The sequence below is a fragment of the Scyliorhinus torazame genome, chromosome 4 (genome assembly GCF_047496885.1).
Source record: "Scyliorhinus torazame isolate Kashiwa2021f chromosome 4, sScyTor2.1, whole genome shotgun sequence".
NCBI lineage: Eukaryota > Metazoa > Chordata > Chondrichthyes > Carcharhiniformes > Scyliorhinidae > Scyliorhinus > Scyliorhinus torazame.
In genome coordinates this window covers 266,108,154-266,125,317 of record NC_092710.1, presented here as the reverse complement: position 1 = coordinate 266,125,317, position 17,164 = coordinate 266,108,154, and the positions used below count along the sequence as shown (strand labels likewise).

The following is a 17,164-nucleotide window of genomic DNA, read 5'->3' as shown; positions in this document are numbered from 1 at the left end:
GTGTCCCGGGGGTGGTCCACGAGGACCAAACTGGGTTTGTGAAGGGGAGACAGCTGAACACGAATATACGGAGGTTGTTAGGGGTAATGATGATGGCCCCACCAGAGGGAGAAACGGAGATAGTAGTGGCGATGGATGCCGAGAAAGCATTTGATAGAGTGGAGTGGGATTATTTGTGGGAGGTGTTGAGGAGATTTGGTTTTGGAGAGGGGTATGTTAGATGGGTGCAGCTGTTGTATAGGGCCCCAGTGGCGAGCGTGGTCACGAATGGACGGGGATCTGCATATTTTCGGCTCCATAGAGGGACAAGGCAGGGATGCCCTCTGTCCCCATTATTGTTTGCACTGGCGATTGAGCCCCTGGTGATAGCGTTGAGGGGTTCCAAGAAGTGGAGGGGAGTACTTAGGGGAGGAGAAGAGCACCGGGTATCTTTGTATGCGGACAATTTGCTACTATACGTGGCGGACCCGGCGGAGGGGACGCCAGAAATAATGCGGATACTTGGGGAGTTTGGGGATTTTTCAGGGTATAAATTGAACATGGGGAAAAGTGAGTTGTTTGTGGTGCATCCAGGGGAGCAGAGTAGAGAAATAGAGGACCTACCGCTGAGGAAGGTAACAAGGGACTTTCGTTACCTGGGGATCCAGATAGCTAAGAATTGGGGCACATTGCATAGGTTAAATTTAACGCGGTTGGTGGAACAGATGGAGGAGGATTTCAAGAGATGGGATATGGTATCCCTGTCAATGGCAGGGAGGGTGCAGGCGGTTAAGATGGTGGTCCTCCCGAGATTCCTCTTTGTGTTTCAGTGCCTCCCGGTGGTGATCACGAAGGCTTTTTTTAAAAAGGATTGAAAAGAGCATCATGGGTTTTGTGTGGGCCGGGAAGACCCCGAGAGTGAGGAAGGGATTCTTACAGCGTAGCAGGGATAGGGGGGGGCTGGCACTACCGAGCCTAAGTGAGTATTATTGGGCTGCTAATATTTCAATGGTGAGTAAGTGGATGGGAGAGGAGGAGGGAGCGGCGTGGAAGAGATTAGAGAGGGCGTCCTGTAGGGGGACTAGCCTACAGGCTATGGTGACAGCCCCATTGCCGTTCTCACCGAGGAACTACACCACAAGCCCGGTGGTGGTGGCTACACTGAAGATTTGGGGACAGTGGAGACGGCATAGGGGAAAGACTGGAGCCTTGGAGGGTCCCCGATAAGAAACAACCATAGGTTTGCCCCGGGGGGAATGGATGGGGGATATGGAATGTGGCAAAGAGCAGGAATAACGCAACTGAAAGATCTGTTTGTGGATGGGAAGTTCGCGAGTCTGGGAGCGCTGACCGAGAAATATGGGTTGCCCCAAGGGAATGCATTCAGGTATATGCAACTGAGGGCTTTTGCGAGGCAACGGGTGAGGGAATTCCCGCAGCTCCCGACACAAGAGGTGCAGGACAGAGTGATCTCAAAGACATGGGTGGGGGATGGTAAGGTGTCAGATATATATAGGGAAATGAGGGACGAAGGGGAGACTATGGTAGATGAACTAAAAGGGAAATGGGAAGAAGAGCTGGGGGAGGAGATCGAGGAGGGGCTGTGGGCAGATGCCCTAAGCAGGGTAAACTCGTCGTCCTCGTGTGCCAGGCTAAGCCTGATTCAGTTTAAGGTATTACACAGGGCACATATGACTGGAGCACGGCTCAGTAAATTTTTTGGGGTGGAGGATAGGTGTGCGAGGTGCTCGAGAAGCCCAGCGAATCATACCCATATGTTTTGGTCATGCCCGGCACTACAGAGGTTTTGGATGGGGGTGACAAAGGTGCTTTCAAAAGTAGTAGGAGTCCGGGTCGAACCAAGCTGGGGGTTGGCTATATTTGGGGTTGCACAAGAGCCGGGAGTGCAGGAGGCGAGAGAGGCCGATGTTTTGGCCTTTGCGTCCCTAGTAGCCCGGCGCAGGATATTGCTAATGTGGAAAGAAGCCAAGCCTCCGGGGGTGGAGACCTGGATAAATGACATGGCGGGGTTTATAAAGCTAGAGCGGATTAAGTTCGTCCTAAGGGGGTCGGCTCAAGGGTTCACCAGGCGGTGGCAACCGTTCGTCGAATACCTCGCAGAAAGATAGACGGAATGGGAAAAAGAAGGCAGCAGCAGCAGCCCAGGATCGGGGCGGGGGGGGGGGGGGGGGGGGGGGTTGGAGGGGTGGGGGGGGGGGGGGGTGGAGGAGGAACCAGAAGGACTCTCAGGGTTGTTAATATATACTGTATAGTATGTATAGGTCGTTGCTACAGATAATTATATATTGGACTGTTAAATTATATTTTTGGAGAGTGTTACTTGTGACAAGGCAGTTGCCAATTAGGGCTAGTTTTCATTTTTGTTATTTATTATTTATTCATTTTTTGTATATAAAATAGGTCATTGTTATTTGTGTTGTTATAATATTGTGTAAAGGATGCACAATGTACTGTGTTGGTTGACCAAAAATTTTCAATAAAATATTTAATTAAAAAAAAAACTACACCCCTGTATGCTTCACCCGATGCCGGTGTCTATGTATTTACATTGTGGACCTTGTTGCCCTATCATGTATTTTCTTTCTTTTCATGAGCTAAATGTTCTGTTTGAGCTGCTCGCAGAAAAATACTTTCCACTGTACCTCGGTACATGCAACAATAAACAAATCCAATCCAATCGATATGGACCCCGGAAGGTTTTAGGTTAGACGGGCAGCATGGTCAGTGCAGGCTTGGGGGGCCGAATGGCCTGTTCCTGTGCTGTACTTTTCTTTGCTTTTTGAAAAGACTCAAGAAAAAGAGATTAGATCCAGAACTTGAAAATAGGCAAAGAAAATTAGTTGCGCTGTTGGTTTCTGTTAACTGAAGAGTGGTGGATTTATGCCATCCATATTGAGTTGAGCAGGTTCTGCAGATGTGTGCCATTTTTGGTGAAGTCTGTGTCTGTGGAACTCAGGTTAGTTGTCAACTGCTATTGGCTGGGGATCCAACTAGCTCCTAGATGGAGAGGAGCTGAAATTCCCCAAGAGGAAGACAGAATTTGAAGGATTTTTAACTAAGTGTGATCACCAAAATCTGCAAGAAGTCTTACAACACCAGGTTAAAGTCCAACAGGTTTGTTTCAAATCAGTAGCTTTCGGAGCACTGCTCCTTCCGCAGGTGAATGGAGAGGTAGGTTCCAGAAACAGTTATACAGACAAAGTCAAAGATCGGGTTCCCACACATAGATCCGATGCAACCACCGACCCAGAGATGAGCGAAGAGGGTGACGGGCGGCTTGCGGCGGCTGCAGTCGCAGGTGGAGGAGTCCACCCGCGTCCAGGAGCTGGGAGTGGTCCCGGTCATGCGTCCGCAGTGGAGGCAATGGGTGCGACGGTGTCAGACATGGGGAACGGTTTGCGAGGCCTGGGGCGTTCCGTGCAGGCGGCGTCTGTGGCCCAGGACATGGCTGCCCTCTCACAGGAGGCCATGAGCCAGTGCCAGCGCCAGATGGCAGAGGCGCTCAACGCCATAGCCCAGTCTCTGCAGGCCATGGACCAGTCTCAGCAGGCCATGGCCCAGTCTCTGCAGGCCATCGCTGAGGGCATCGGCGCCAGTGGCCATGTGCGAGCCGGCGTCGCACTGTCACAGACAGGGTTTGCCAACCCCCTGGGCTCCATGGCTGCAAACCTGCAGACCCCTGTCGATACCAGCACGGGCCTCCAGGACTGGCAGCGCCAGATGTCGGGGGGGGCGTCGGATGGCCAGTCTGTTCGCATCCCCCACCCACATAGAGGCTTGGGGGCCATCGGGCACCCCGAGAGAGGAGGAGGTGGTGTGGTCCGACCCGGCTCCCCCTGGAGGGGAGGTCCCGGTACACCGCGACACCTCGGACTCCCCCCCTTCCGTTCCAGGTGCATTGGGTGGGCAACGGGCAGGACAGGCTGGCAGCTCGCCATCCCAGTCGCCCATCTAGGCCAGAACGCCCCAGGAAACGGCCGCCAAAGGGATCCAGTGTCAGAGGGCAGGAATCACAGGAGTCCACCTCCAGTTCTGCTGTATCGTCTGGGGAACCACGTAGATGTAGTCAAAGGGCCCGTAACGCCAAACAATTAGACACTGAGTAAGTTGGCACGGGTGCAGGGCGCAGATGAGTTTTAGGGGCTAGGGCACGTGCATGAACTCCTTTGGTTATTAAAGTCAATGTTACACCGACAGAAGCTGCCTTTGTGCTCTGTCCAAAGCGTGCGGGGGTGTCATGTACGTTGAGCGCAAGTGTGTGTGTGAGCGGTGGTCTTACCTCAGCCCCAGGTGAGTCTGCCCCCTTCCCCCTGGGCCGCCATCAACATCCCCCGGGCAGAGGACGGGACCGTGCGCTGCAGTGTCACAGCCGCATGCAGGGATGGTCCGGGTGGATGGTGGTACTGTGGCCATGTGTCAGACATAGTCCAACGATGTGGAGCCAGGAGCTCACCGCAGGGCGGGTTGTCATCATCCTCCATGGCCTGCAATAGACACGCGTCCACCCGCAACTGTGTGAGCCCGGCCCGTTGTGCAGCAGGTGGATCGGCAATGGGGGGGGGGTGTGCATGCGGGTGGGGTGGGTGGGGTTGGGGAGGGGGGTGAGGGTGCTGGGTGGGTGGATGGGTGGGGGGTGTGGGTGGTCGGCTGTTGCCATGGTGTGCGGTCTGTGGCCATACTACCCGATTCCCACGCCCATCTAGTCAGTGAAGCGGGCGTCTATCAGTCTGTCCCGTGCCCGCTGGGCCAGCCGGTAACGGTGGACAGCCACCCGCCTGTGTCTACCCCGTCTGCCCTGACCATTACCTCCATCCACCTCATCTGGGGAGGACTGCGCCTCTTCCTGCTGCTCCTCCACTCCGCCCTCCTCTGCCTGCGGCACATCACCCCTCTGCTGGGCTATGTTGTGCAGGACGCAGCACACCACAATGAATCGGCCGACCCTATCTGACCGATACTGGAGGGCGCCCCCAGAGAGGTCCAGGCACCTGAAACGCATCTTCAGCACGCCAAAGCACCTCTCTATCACTCCCCTTGTCGCTACATGGGCATCATTGTAGCGGTTCTCCGCCTCATTGCGTGGCCTCCGGTTAGGCGTCATCAGCCACGATCGCAATGGGTAGCCCCTGGCGTCCAGCAACCAGCCCCTCAGCCGGGGATGGCGTCCCTCGTACATGCCGGGGATGGATGACCGCAACAACACGGATGAGTCATGTACACTGCCTGGGTAACGGGCGCAGACGTGCAGGATCATCATGCGGTGGTCGCAGACCACCTGTATGTTCATCGAATAGGTCCCCTTCCTATTGGTGATCCTGTTATCTGCAGGTGGCCGCACGGCAATGTGCATCCCATCGATCGCGCCCTGGACCATGGGGAACCCGGCCACGGCAGAGAAGCCCACGGCCCGGGCATCTTGGCTGGCACGGTCCACGGGGAAGCAGATGTAGCGGTGCGCCATGGCATATAGGGCATCTGTCACTGCCCGGATGCACCGATGCACCGATGTCTGCGATATGCCGGACAGGTCCCCACTCGGTGCCTGGACTGACCCCGTTGCATAAAAGTTCAGGGCCACCGTAAACTTGACGGACACGGGGAGAGGGTGTCCCCCGCCAGTGCCACGCGGTGACAGGTGTGCCAGCAGGTGGCAGATGTGTGCCACGGTTTCCCGCCTCATCCGGAGTCTCCTCCTGCATTCCCGGTCCGTGAGGTCCTGGTATGACTGCCGGGGCCGGCACACACGGGGCGCCCTCGGGTGCCTCCGTTGCCGTGGGGCCGCGACGTCCTCCTCCCCCTCCTCGTCCTGTCGGTCAGGTGTCCCTCCAGCCTGGGCGGCTGCCGCCTGTCCCTCTGCGGCAGCCTGCGCCGCCTCTCTGGCACGCACCTTCTTCTCCTCCTCCTCCTCCTCATCCAGGGCAACATAGACATTAGCGGCTGCCGCCACGGCGGCCAACATCGCTGGATTATCGGGAAACATGACGGCCTGGTGGGGGGGAGGGGAACGACGACATGTCATCATTGCCCATATCCCTTCCTCCCCCCAGCCAGGTGGCATGGACCGCATGGGCCTAACTGTTGGAGGCTGGCACCTGGCCAGGTGGACCAACTCACTTGCCCTCGCATCCCCCTCCCCGGCATGGACCCCCCCAACCTCCACCCCGGCACGGACCCCCCATCCCCCTCTCCGGCATGGACCCCCCCCCAACCTCCACCCCGGCACAGACCCCCCCCCCAACCTCCACCCCGGCACGGACCCCAACCTCCACCCCGGCATGGACCCCCCATCCCCCTCCCCGGCACGGACCCCCCCCCCAACCTCCACCCCGGCACGGACCCCCCCCAACCTCCACCCCGGCACGGACCCCCCATCCCCCTCCCTGGCACGGACCCCCCATCCCACTCCCCGGCACGGACCCCCCCCCCCAACCTCCACCCCGGCACGGACCCCCCCCCCAACCTCCACCCCGGCACGGACACCAACCTCCACCCCGGCATGGACCCCCCATCCCCCTCCCCGGCACAGACCCCCTCCCGGCACTCCCCCAGAGCCCAGCCCACTCTAACCACCCCCCCGCCCCGCCGCACACACACACACACAACCCTAGACACACCTCTCCTCACGCATTCAGACTGCGGCCACGCCATCGCCTGCCCAGAGCCAACCCCCCAGGCCGTCACTCACCTCCACGCTGGTCGGCGTGAACCTGGAGCACAGGGTCACGCCGATGAAAAGGAGGTTTAATTTACGTCGACGTGAACGGTCATCACGTCGACGGGACTTCGGCCCATCCGGAAGGGAGAATATCGGCAGGCCGAAAATCGGTTGCCTTGCGCAGACCCGTGACATTCTCCGACGGCAGCGGCGACATTAACGCCCCGACGACTTTTCTCCCTTCGGAGACTTCGGCAACCGGCGGGGGCGGGATTCACGGCGGCCAACGGCCATTCTCCGACCCTCTGGGGGGTCGGAGAATGACGCCCCATATGAGGTAGACAACACTGGCTGAGTATGTACCGTGTACCTGGTGGGTGATGTTCTCACATGTAATGGTGGTACCCATGTCGATGATCTGGCACCAAAATCTGAGTGGACTGCTGAGCCAGTTCATAATGTCTGTATCTGCGGCTTAAGGTACAATTTATAGTTTATATTCAACCACAATTTTCCTGTTAATTCATTTTTAACTCTTATTAATTCTGGGTGTAGAATAAATAGTATTTAATGTTTTTTTGTTGTCTCTTGTATTTCAAATACATTTCTGGTTTAACCTGTGGAATCTTGTGGCTGAATTCTCTTAGTAAATAACTGTTTTCATATTTGGTCGACTTGAAAAAAATGTGACTGGTTCTATGGCAACATGCAGGTACAGCAAGTAATTAGGAAAGCAAATGGAATGTTGGTGTTTATCGAAAGGAGTATTAAAGTAGAGAAGTCTTGCTACAATTGTGTGGGGATTGATGAGACCACACCTAGGTTACTGTGTGCAGTGTTGCTCTTCTTACTTGAGCGATATACTTATATTGGCAACAGTTCAGAGAAGGTTCACTAGGTTGACTTCTGGTATGTTGGGGTCGTCTTATGAGCAGGTTGGACCAATACTCACTGGGGTTTAGCACAATGAGAAGTGATCCAATGGAAACATACAATTCTGAGGAAGCTTGACAGAGCACGTACTGAGTTGATAGTTGGGTCAGGCAAGACTGTGTGAAACCCGCTGGTCAAACGGCATTCCGTGCAATTTCGAAGTGCTGACACAACCATCTAGAAGGGACGTAACCTAAACATGCCAGCAAAGCTCGGATTTGGAGATCGGGGCATGATTCCCCCCCACCAATGCGGGCATCCCAACCCCTACCCTCACCAATATAGTCATTTCAACCTCACTCCCACCAATGCCGGCAACACCCCCTCCCCCCCTCAAATGTGGCATCCACGGCCCCCCATGCCGCTCAGCATCACCCCACCAATGTAGGCATCAGTCCCCTTATTGCCCCCACCATCGCTGATGCTCCTCCCACCAGAAGTACAGCACCCAATGGGGGTTCTCTAAAGACACCACACTGATTGGCACAGTGAGGATGCCAGGGGGCTGTGCCAGCACACTATCCGACCATTATCCGCTCCACCCAAGAGCTATACTCATCTCCCAGCCCCCAGCGAGGTCGTCATAATTGGTTTCCATTTTTAGGAACCAGTAGTGATTCCCGCCGGCGTGATATCATGCTGGCAGGGGGGAATATTGGAAGCAATGGTATAAAGCTGTTTCCGAATATTAAAATGCATTTAAGTGCATGATAGTCAACTTCGGGCCCCTTACTGGGCAGCAGAGAGTGCCCGGGAACATTCTCGCCAGCACAAATCCTGTTATGACCCTCTCGAGAGTTAGCAGCTATAACTGGGTTTGCAGTCACGGTGAATGGAGTCAGAAAATCACACCGTGATTCCTCTTGTTCAGGTACCTAAAATACCGGGCATAGTTTAAAAATAAGTGATTGAAAAGTGATTTACCATTTTAAAAATTCCTTTACGGGATATGGGCATCGCTAGTTAGGCCAACATTACTTTCCCATTCCTAATTGGCCTTGAGAATGTAGTGGTCAGCTTGCCTTCTTGAATTGCTGCAGTCCTTGTGAAGTAAGTACACCTACAGAGCTGTCGTGATGTCCTAGAACTGAGTTGATTGATCTCCAATCACCACAACCATCTTCCTTTTGTGTCGGGTACGACGACACAACCCTAAACACCCCCCCCCCCCGCCCACCCACCGGGAGTCCCATTGACTCCAGTTTTTGCTATACTCAGTCAAATACTGCCTTGATATCAAGAGCAATAACTCTCATCTAACGTCTGGAATTCACCTCTTTTGACCATGTTTGAACCAAGGCTGTAACAAGGTAAGGAGCTGAGTGAACCTGCCGGAACTCGAACTAAATGTCAGTGAGCAAGGGCGAAATTCCCCGGTATCGGCGCGATGTCCGCCAACCGGCACCAAAAACGGCGCAAATCAGTCGGGCATCACGCTGCCCCAACGGTGTGGAATCCTCCGCATCTTGGGGGGCCGAGCCCCAACGTTGAGGGGCTAGGCCCGCGCCGGACTGATTTACGCCCCGCCAGCTGGCGGAAGTGCCCCGCCAACTGGCGCGGAAATGACGTTGCCGGGCGGCGCATGCGCGGGAGGGTTAGCGGCCGCTCACGGAATCCCGCGCATGCGCAGTGGAGGGGGTCTCTTCCGCCTCCGCCATGGTGGAGACCGTGGCAAAGGCGGAAGGAAAAGAGTGCCCCCACAGCACAGGCCCGCCTGCGGATCGGTGGGCCCCGATCGCGGGCCAGGCCACCGTGGGGGCACCCCCCCGGGGCCAGATCCCCCACGCCCCTCCCCAGGACCCCGGAGCCCACCCGTGCCGCCTTGTCCCGCCGGTAAGAGAGGTGGTTTAATCCACGCCGGTGGGACAGGCATCCTAGCAGCGGGACTTCGAAAATCGCGGGGGGGGGGGACTGCCAACCGGCGCGGCGCGATTCCCGCCCCTGCTGAATATCCGGTGTCGGAGGATTCGGCAACCGGCGGGGGCGGGATTCACGCCAGCTCCCGCCGATTCTCCGACCCGGCGGGAGGTCGGAGAATCTCACCCCAGGTTACTGCAAACAAGTGTCTCTTGGTAGCGCTGTTGATGACCTCTTCCATCACTTTAATGAAGATTGAGAGTGGGCTGAAGGGGAGGTAATTGGTCAGGTTGGATTTGTCCTGCTTTTGGTGTACATACGTGGGCAACTTTCCTTATTGCTGGGTAGATGCCACATTTGTAGCTGTACTGGAACAGCTTGACTCGGGGGCATGGCAAGTTCTGGTGTACAAGTCTTCAGTATCATTGCTAGAATATTGTCAGGCTCAAAAGGCTTTGCAGTATTCAATGCCTTCAGCCATTTCTTGATATCAAGGGAAATGATTCAATTTGGTTGTAGACTGGCATCTGTTATGCTGGGGACAGAATTGATGTGTGGAGTTTGCACGTTCTCCCTGGGTCTGTATGTGTTTCCTCCAGATGCTCCGGTTTCCTCCCACAATTCAAAGATGTGCAGGTTAGGTGGATTAGCCATGTTAAATTTCCCCTTAGTGTCCAGGAATGTGCAGGTTAGATAACAGGGATAGGGAAGGGTGGGTTGGGGATTTGGCGTAGGTAGACTGTTCTTTCAGAGGGTCGGTGTAGACTCGATGGACTAAATAGCCTCCTTCTGCACTGTGGTGATCCACCCACCGAGGGATGGTTTAGCCACTTCTAGGGCTCTGTTTTGTCATTAACACCAGGAATGCTGTGATTAGCATTTAAAGGTTAAAATGGAACAAAAAATAGGTACTTGTAACAGAAATGCAATAATCTGCATCGCACAACTTATTAAAAATTACTCTGTTTCATATTTTCTGTATCTGCATCTATTTTCAAATACATTTGTGTAACAAGAGAAGGGTTGATATACGGCCGAGATCTGAGAAATGAACTGGTTTGCTTGGATCAGGAATTTTGCACACTGTTACTACAAAAATAGTCTGTCAGTAATATTAATGCCTCAACAACCCAACAAGTCACTCACTCTGCAACTGAATCTAAATTTAAACAGTTTATTATACTAAATTTCTAAAGCTAGTGGTACATAATAGTGAATTAGGAATGAATTACACACACAGGGCGTCATTCTCCGCCAGCGGGAGTCTCCGTTCTGCCGGCGCCCGGGGGTTTCCCGACGGCGTGGGGGTGCCCCACAATGGGAAACCCCATTGACCGGCCGGCGTTACGGAGACTCCCGCCGGCCGGTCAGCGCAGAAATGTGGCGGGGCGGGTAGGAGAATTTTGCCCACAATATATCTTGTGCAATTAATGAACAAACAATTCAGCAATACTTTCCATCTGAATCAGTTTCATTTATCTGTCTTGCAAATGCTGTACTTGGTTAATAATGTGAATGAATAATGATCGGTTACATTGCATTTCTATGCTTACATTAGCTGTTTATCTATAATCAACTGAACAGCACGGCAATATGAACAATGCTTGAAATATATCCCATTGTATGCTGAAAATGGGAAAAACTTATTTCAGTGACAAACTACTTTTTTTTGCCAAACCCAAGCAAGTTATTTTTTAAAAAGTAGAATTATTCATATATTTAAATATCAACTTCCAGTGCAGTCAGCCAAGGGCTGAAATGACCCAATCAGTCCTTCCAAGTACAATATAAGATACAAAAACGTAATAGAAAAAACGGAGTACAATACCATACTGATCAAAAGTTTAGTGTCTTTACATCAGGGTTCAAATTTTAACAATCATTGGAGTTTGTTCATTGTGCAGGTAAGATAAGGTGCTGGACTATTCGTAAATCTTGTAGTTTCACATCTAAATTCAGTTGTGTGGCGTGTGTACTTTTAATAATTTAGTCTAAAATGTTTCAGCCATTTGTTTTTCCCATACAAATAAAAAACAAGTGTTATACAAACATGTAGAAATGTTATTCCACTAACATCTGTAAAGACAAGCTGGTTTTGTTTGACTTCAATTTTACAAGCATGTCATGCAAAGTTAAACGTTAAACTTAAAAAAATGTACAGCTTTTATAAGACGATAAATTCCAGGACCTGGATTTGCAAATTGCATCTCACATCTTGAATACCACCAATGTGAACAGCTGGAAGATCTTGTCCAATGCCTCTGCATTAGCAAATATGCAGCAAATGCTAACACTATTTATCATCACACTAGCTTACTATTAAAGACATAAAAACATGGAAATGCTCAATTACCTGCCGTTCTGAGGCTCTGTAACATCTGAATCTGGCTGTGTTTTCTTTACCTGCAAAAGTAAATTATTACCAATTAGATATCCATGGAGTAATTACAGCTCTTATCAAATCCATACAGAGTTCTCAGATCGCGAATGAGATGGAATAAATATGCCTTTATGTAAATGTCCTGCTCCCCATGATCTCCATTAAACACTTTCTTAAACCTTTATAGAAGCATTACATAATGCTAATCAGAGCAATCCATTACTGCACAGCTCCAAGCACACTTCCCCAGACTCAATAGAATGTGAATTTCATTTTTACATTGGGCAGGGATTATTCTACCAGGGCGGGATTCTCCGACCCCCCGCCGGGTCGGAGAATTGGTGGGCCGGTTGCCGAATGCTCCGGCACCGGATATTCGGTGGGGCCGTGAATCGCCCGCCAACCGTTGGCGGCCCCCCCCCCCCGGCGATTCTCCGGCCCACGATGGGCCGAAGTCCCGCTGCTGGAATGCCTGTCCCGCCGGCGAGAATCAAACCACCTCTCTTACCGGCGGGACAAGGCGGTGCGGGCGGGCTCCGGGGTCCTGGGGGGGGGGGTTGATCCGACCCCAGGGAGGACGCCCCCATGGTGGCCTGTGATCGGGGCCCACCGATCTGCGGGTGGACCTGTGCTGTGGGGGCACTTCTTCCATCCCCACCAGCCCCTGTAGGGCTCCGCCATGGCTGGCACGGAGAAGACACCCCTGTGCATGCGCCAGAATACGCCGGTGGTTCCGCGCATGCACCGGCCCTTTGGCGCATGCACGGACTCGCGAAGTCCGTTCGGCACTGGCTGCCGTGGCGCCAACCCTTCCACCGTCCACCTAGCCCTGGAAGTGCAGAGAATTCCGCTACTTCCGGTCGGCCCGACGCCGGAGTGGTTCATGTCGCTTTTGATGCCGCCGTCGGGCCATCCAGCCGATTGCAGAGAATCCCGCTGATACTGACTACATAAAGTTATGCCTTTCCTTCTGATATGCTCTTACCTGCATCTTAACTGGAACAGCCATAAGAGGTCATGGTGTAGGGAGGAATCTCAGTATGGATAGAAGATTGGTTAGCTAACAGGAAACAGAGAGTAGGCATCAATGGGTCATTTTCAGGTTGGCAAGATATATGGGTGGATTTTTGCTGCGGCCATAATTATTTACAATCCATATGAATGACTCGGATGAAGGGACCAAATTTATAAATCCTAAAATTGCTGATTACACAGAGATAGGTAGGGAAGTTAGTTTTGAAGAAGATATTAGGAGTCTGTAAAGAAGCAGAGATAGGTTAAGCGAGTGGGAAAATGTTTGATAGATGGAGTATAATGTGGGAAAATGTGAACTTGTCCACTTTGGCAGGAAGCATAGAAAAGCAGCATTTTGTTTAATATACGTAGATGGGTCATTTGGGCTCGAAATATTAACTTTGTTTCTCTCCACAGATGCTGCCAGACCTGCTGAGTTTAGGACTTTAATGAGGTCACATCGAGAATACTGTGTAACATTTTGGTCTCCTTATTTAATAAAGGTCATAATTGCATTAGTAGCAATTCATAGAAGGTTCACTCAGCTAATTCCTGGGATGAGGGACTTACCTTATGAGGCAAGGTTGGACAGGTTGAGCCTGTATCCATTGGAGTTTAAAAGAATGAGAGGTGATCTTAATGAAACATATAAGATCCCGAGGGGGATTTGGCACAGTCGATTTTTTTTTTAAAATCACGGGATTATGGGTGTTTCTGGCGAGGCCAGCATTTATTGCCCATCCTTAATTGCCCTTCAGAAGATGTTTTCCATTGTAGGAGAGACTAGAATTAGAACAAAGAACAATCCAGCACAGGAACAGGCCCCTCGGCCCTCCAATCCTGTATCGGTCATGATACCACCCTTTGCCAAAATCCTCAGCACTTCCTTGTGCCGTATCCCTCTATACCCATCCTATCCATGTGTTTGTCAAGATGCCTTTTGAACGCCGTTAATGTATCTGCTTCCACAACCTCCCCTGGCAACACGATCCAGGCACTCACCACCCTCTGCATAAAAAACCTGCCTCGCACAAATCATCTAAACTTTGCCCACGGTCCTTGAACCTATGCCCCCTGATGACTGACCCCTCCACCCTGGGAAACTGTTTAAAAATAAGGGGTCTCCCATTGAAGATGGAGATGAGGAGAATTTATTTTCTCTCAGAGGGTCATGAGTCTGTGGAGCTCTGTTCCCCAGAGAGCAGTGGATGGAGTGTCATTGAATATTTTTAAGACAGAGGTAGATAGATTCTTGATTAACATGCGAGTCAAAGGTTATCAGGGGTAGGCAGGAAAATGGTGTTGAAGCCCAAATCAGAGTCGTCATGATCTTATGGTATTTACCTGCTCCAATTTGTATGTTCATATCAAGATGTGTTGTTCTGTGAATTTATCCAAGTAGAAGCATAGTACTGCAAAATTTTATTTTTCCCTCATGTACCAGCAAATCTATTCTGTCCCTGAGCCTTGTAGTTTCAGTATACACTCAAACCATAATTTTATGAAGCGTATTGAAATTTTACTTCTCAATTATTTTTGTGCAGCTTTCATTAAAAAAACATTATTAGATCGTCCCAGGCACATCTCTTGCTTTTGTGTGCAGCAGAGATAAAAATATTTTTCTATTTGCCTTTTAATAATTTAGAACAGATTATCATTTTTAAAATGTTCTTGCTCGTTGTACATTTCCAAGTGCTCAATCTTTGTGTGAAATCCTGGGCGGGATTCTCTCAGCCCTGGCTGGGCTGGAGATTCGCCGTGACGGGCGCGAATCGTGCCACGCTGCCCCGGCGCCGGCCCGCCGATTCTCCAGAGAGCGGAGAATCGGTCCCATTGGCACCGGCGCGGTCGGAGCGGTGCTAATCGGGGGCTGCTCTACATGGCCCCCCCCCCACAGCGATTCTCCGCCCGGGATGGGGCGAGCGGCCACACCAAAAAATACGAGTCCCACCGGCGTCGTTCACACCTGCTCTTGCCCGGCAGGACCTAGGCGTGCATGCATCCGGGGGCAACATGGTGGGGGGGGGGGTGTCCGACCCGGGGGGGGGGGGCCTCCGCTGTGGCCTGGCCCGCGATTGGGGCCAACCGAACGGCCCCTGTAGCCCTACGCCATGTTGCATTGGCGCCGGTCCCACTGCGCATGCGCAGACCCACGGCGCCCATCTGACGCTGGGGATCGGCAGCTAGAGCGGCGTGGGTCGTAGGGGTCAGAATCGCTGTTCCTGAGGCCATGTTGATGCCATCGAGAAATGCGACGGCGTCTATGACGGTGTCAACACTTAGCCTCAGGATCAGAGAATCCCGCTCCCTATGTTGTGAGTATTGACAAGCTGGTTGCTCAGTGTTGAAGCACAATAGCTGACCATGACTATGTTCCTCACTAAGTATTCACAAAGCTACTTTATAATGAGATTGTTTTCCACTATTTTATTTGCCTCTCCTCGGAGAGTTCATGGCTGGGGTAGGGGGTGTAAAGAAGTGTCTCATCTTGATGCTCTGTCCAGCATAGTGTAGCTAGAGCCTCATGGCTAAACATGCCCTTGTGTGGAGCATGTTTAATGGACCAATTAATCTTTTCCTGCTCATTAACTTTGTATGTTCTTATGTCACTAAATCAGGATCAGAGGAGTGGGAAGGCTTGTTGACTTTTTTTCTTCAGCTGTCGGACATTGAATCTCGCTGATGTGTTTTTTTTTTACTGAATCAGTCTCTTAACAGTTCATTTTGAATAGCGCAGGGCGAGAGGAGAGAGTTAATTTTGACCAGTGGGGTAAGAGAATCATATCATAGAATTTACAGTGCAGAAGGAGGCCATTCGGCCCATCGGGTTAGCACCAGCCCTTGGAAAGAGCACCCCACTTAAGTCCACTCTTGCGACCTAGCCCCGTAACCTGACCTGAGGAGAGAGTTCAGTTTGAATAGCGCTGGGAGAGAGGAGAGAGTTAATTATGAACAGCGGGGAGATAGAGGCAAGAGTACATATTTATCAGCGGGAAGAGAGGAGCGAGTTCATTTTAAGTATCATCCCAGCCACAGTGATCTCCTGGACTCATTTTGATTGCCACAAGGGGTCGGAGAGGAATTTTCCCTAAATCTCTTCTCATATTCGCCCTGGGGTTTTCCGCCTCTCCCTGTATCGGGGGGGGGGGGGGGGGGGGGGGGGGGGGGGGGGGGGGGGGGGGGGGGAGTTAAAGGGAAGATGAACTCAGGAGATGTTTTTAATGGAGGTGTTCTAATTCAAAAAGGTTAAAGAAACTAGCATGAGGGCACTCTACATGAATGTTCGTAGCAATCAAAACAAGGTAAATGAGTTGACGGGATTTAGTGCCCATTACAGAGACATGGGGCGGGAATCTCCGCCCCCCGCTGGTCGGAGAATCGCCGGGGGCGGCGTGAATCCCGCCTCGCCGCTCAGACGCCGGCTGCCGAATTCTCCGGCACCGGTTTTCGGGCAGGGCCGGGGATCACGTCGCACCGGTCGGAGGATTCCGCAACTTCCGGGCGGCCTGATGCCGGAGTGGTTCGCGTCACTCTTTGGCGCCGCTATGGCTCACCCGCCGGTTGGGGGAGAATCCCGGCCATGCTTGTAGGGTGGTCATGATTGCGAGTTAAATATTCAAGGGTATCAGACTATTTGGAAGGACAGGCAGGAAGTTAAGAGAGGTGGTATAGCTCCGATATGTAAGGATGACACTAGGGTGGTAGTGAGAGATGATATAGGTTCTATGGAGGAAAAGGTTGAATCCATTTGGGTGGAAATTATAAATAGTAAGGAGAAAAGGTCGCTGATAGGTGTAGTCTATCGGCCACCAAAAAATAACATCACAGTCGGGCGGGTAATAAACAAAAAATAACTGATGCATGTAAAAATGGTACGGCAATTATCATGGGGGATTTAATCTACATGTTGATTGGTCAAACCAGGTCGGTCAAAGTAGCCTTGAGGTGGAGTTTATACAATGTATCCGCGACAGTTTCCTCAAACAGTATGTAATGGAACCTACAAGGGAGCAAGCTATCCTAGATCTGGTCCTGTGTAATGAGACAGGAATAATTAATTATCTCGTTGTTAGGGATCCTTTCAGAAGGAGCGATTACAGCATGGTTGAACTTAAAATCCAATACCAGTGTCTTGTGCTTAAACAAAGTAGGCTACAATGGGATGAGGGAGGTGTTGGTTCGGGTATATTGGGAGCAAAGACTTTGTGGTAGGGCAATTGAGGAATAGTGGAGGACTTTTAAAGCGATTTTTCACAGAGCTCAGCAAAAGTATACACCAGTGAAGAGGAAGGACTGCAGAAAAAGGGCTAATCAGCCATGGATAT

General features: G+C 51.9%; 1 protein-coding gene across 20 annotated transcripts in view; it reads right to left on the bottom strand.

The window, feature by feature from the left end:
* Positions 1-17,164, bottom strand: part of eya4 (EYA transcriptional coactivator and phosphatase 4) — a 758,447-nt gene that overhangs the window by 329,655 nt on the left and 411,628 nt on the right. For all 20 annotated transcript variants that reach the window (XM_072499738.1, XM_072499733.1, XM_072499734.1 and 17 more), the window contains one exon: positions 11,799-11,848. In XM_072499738.1, the coding sequence (XP_072355839.1) occupies positions 11,799-11,848 (50 nt within the window). The remainder of the gene's footprint in view (positions 1-11,798; positions 11,849-17,164) is intronic.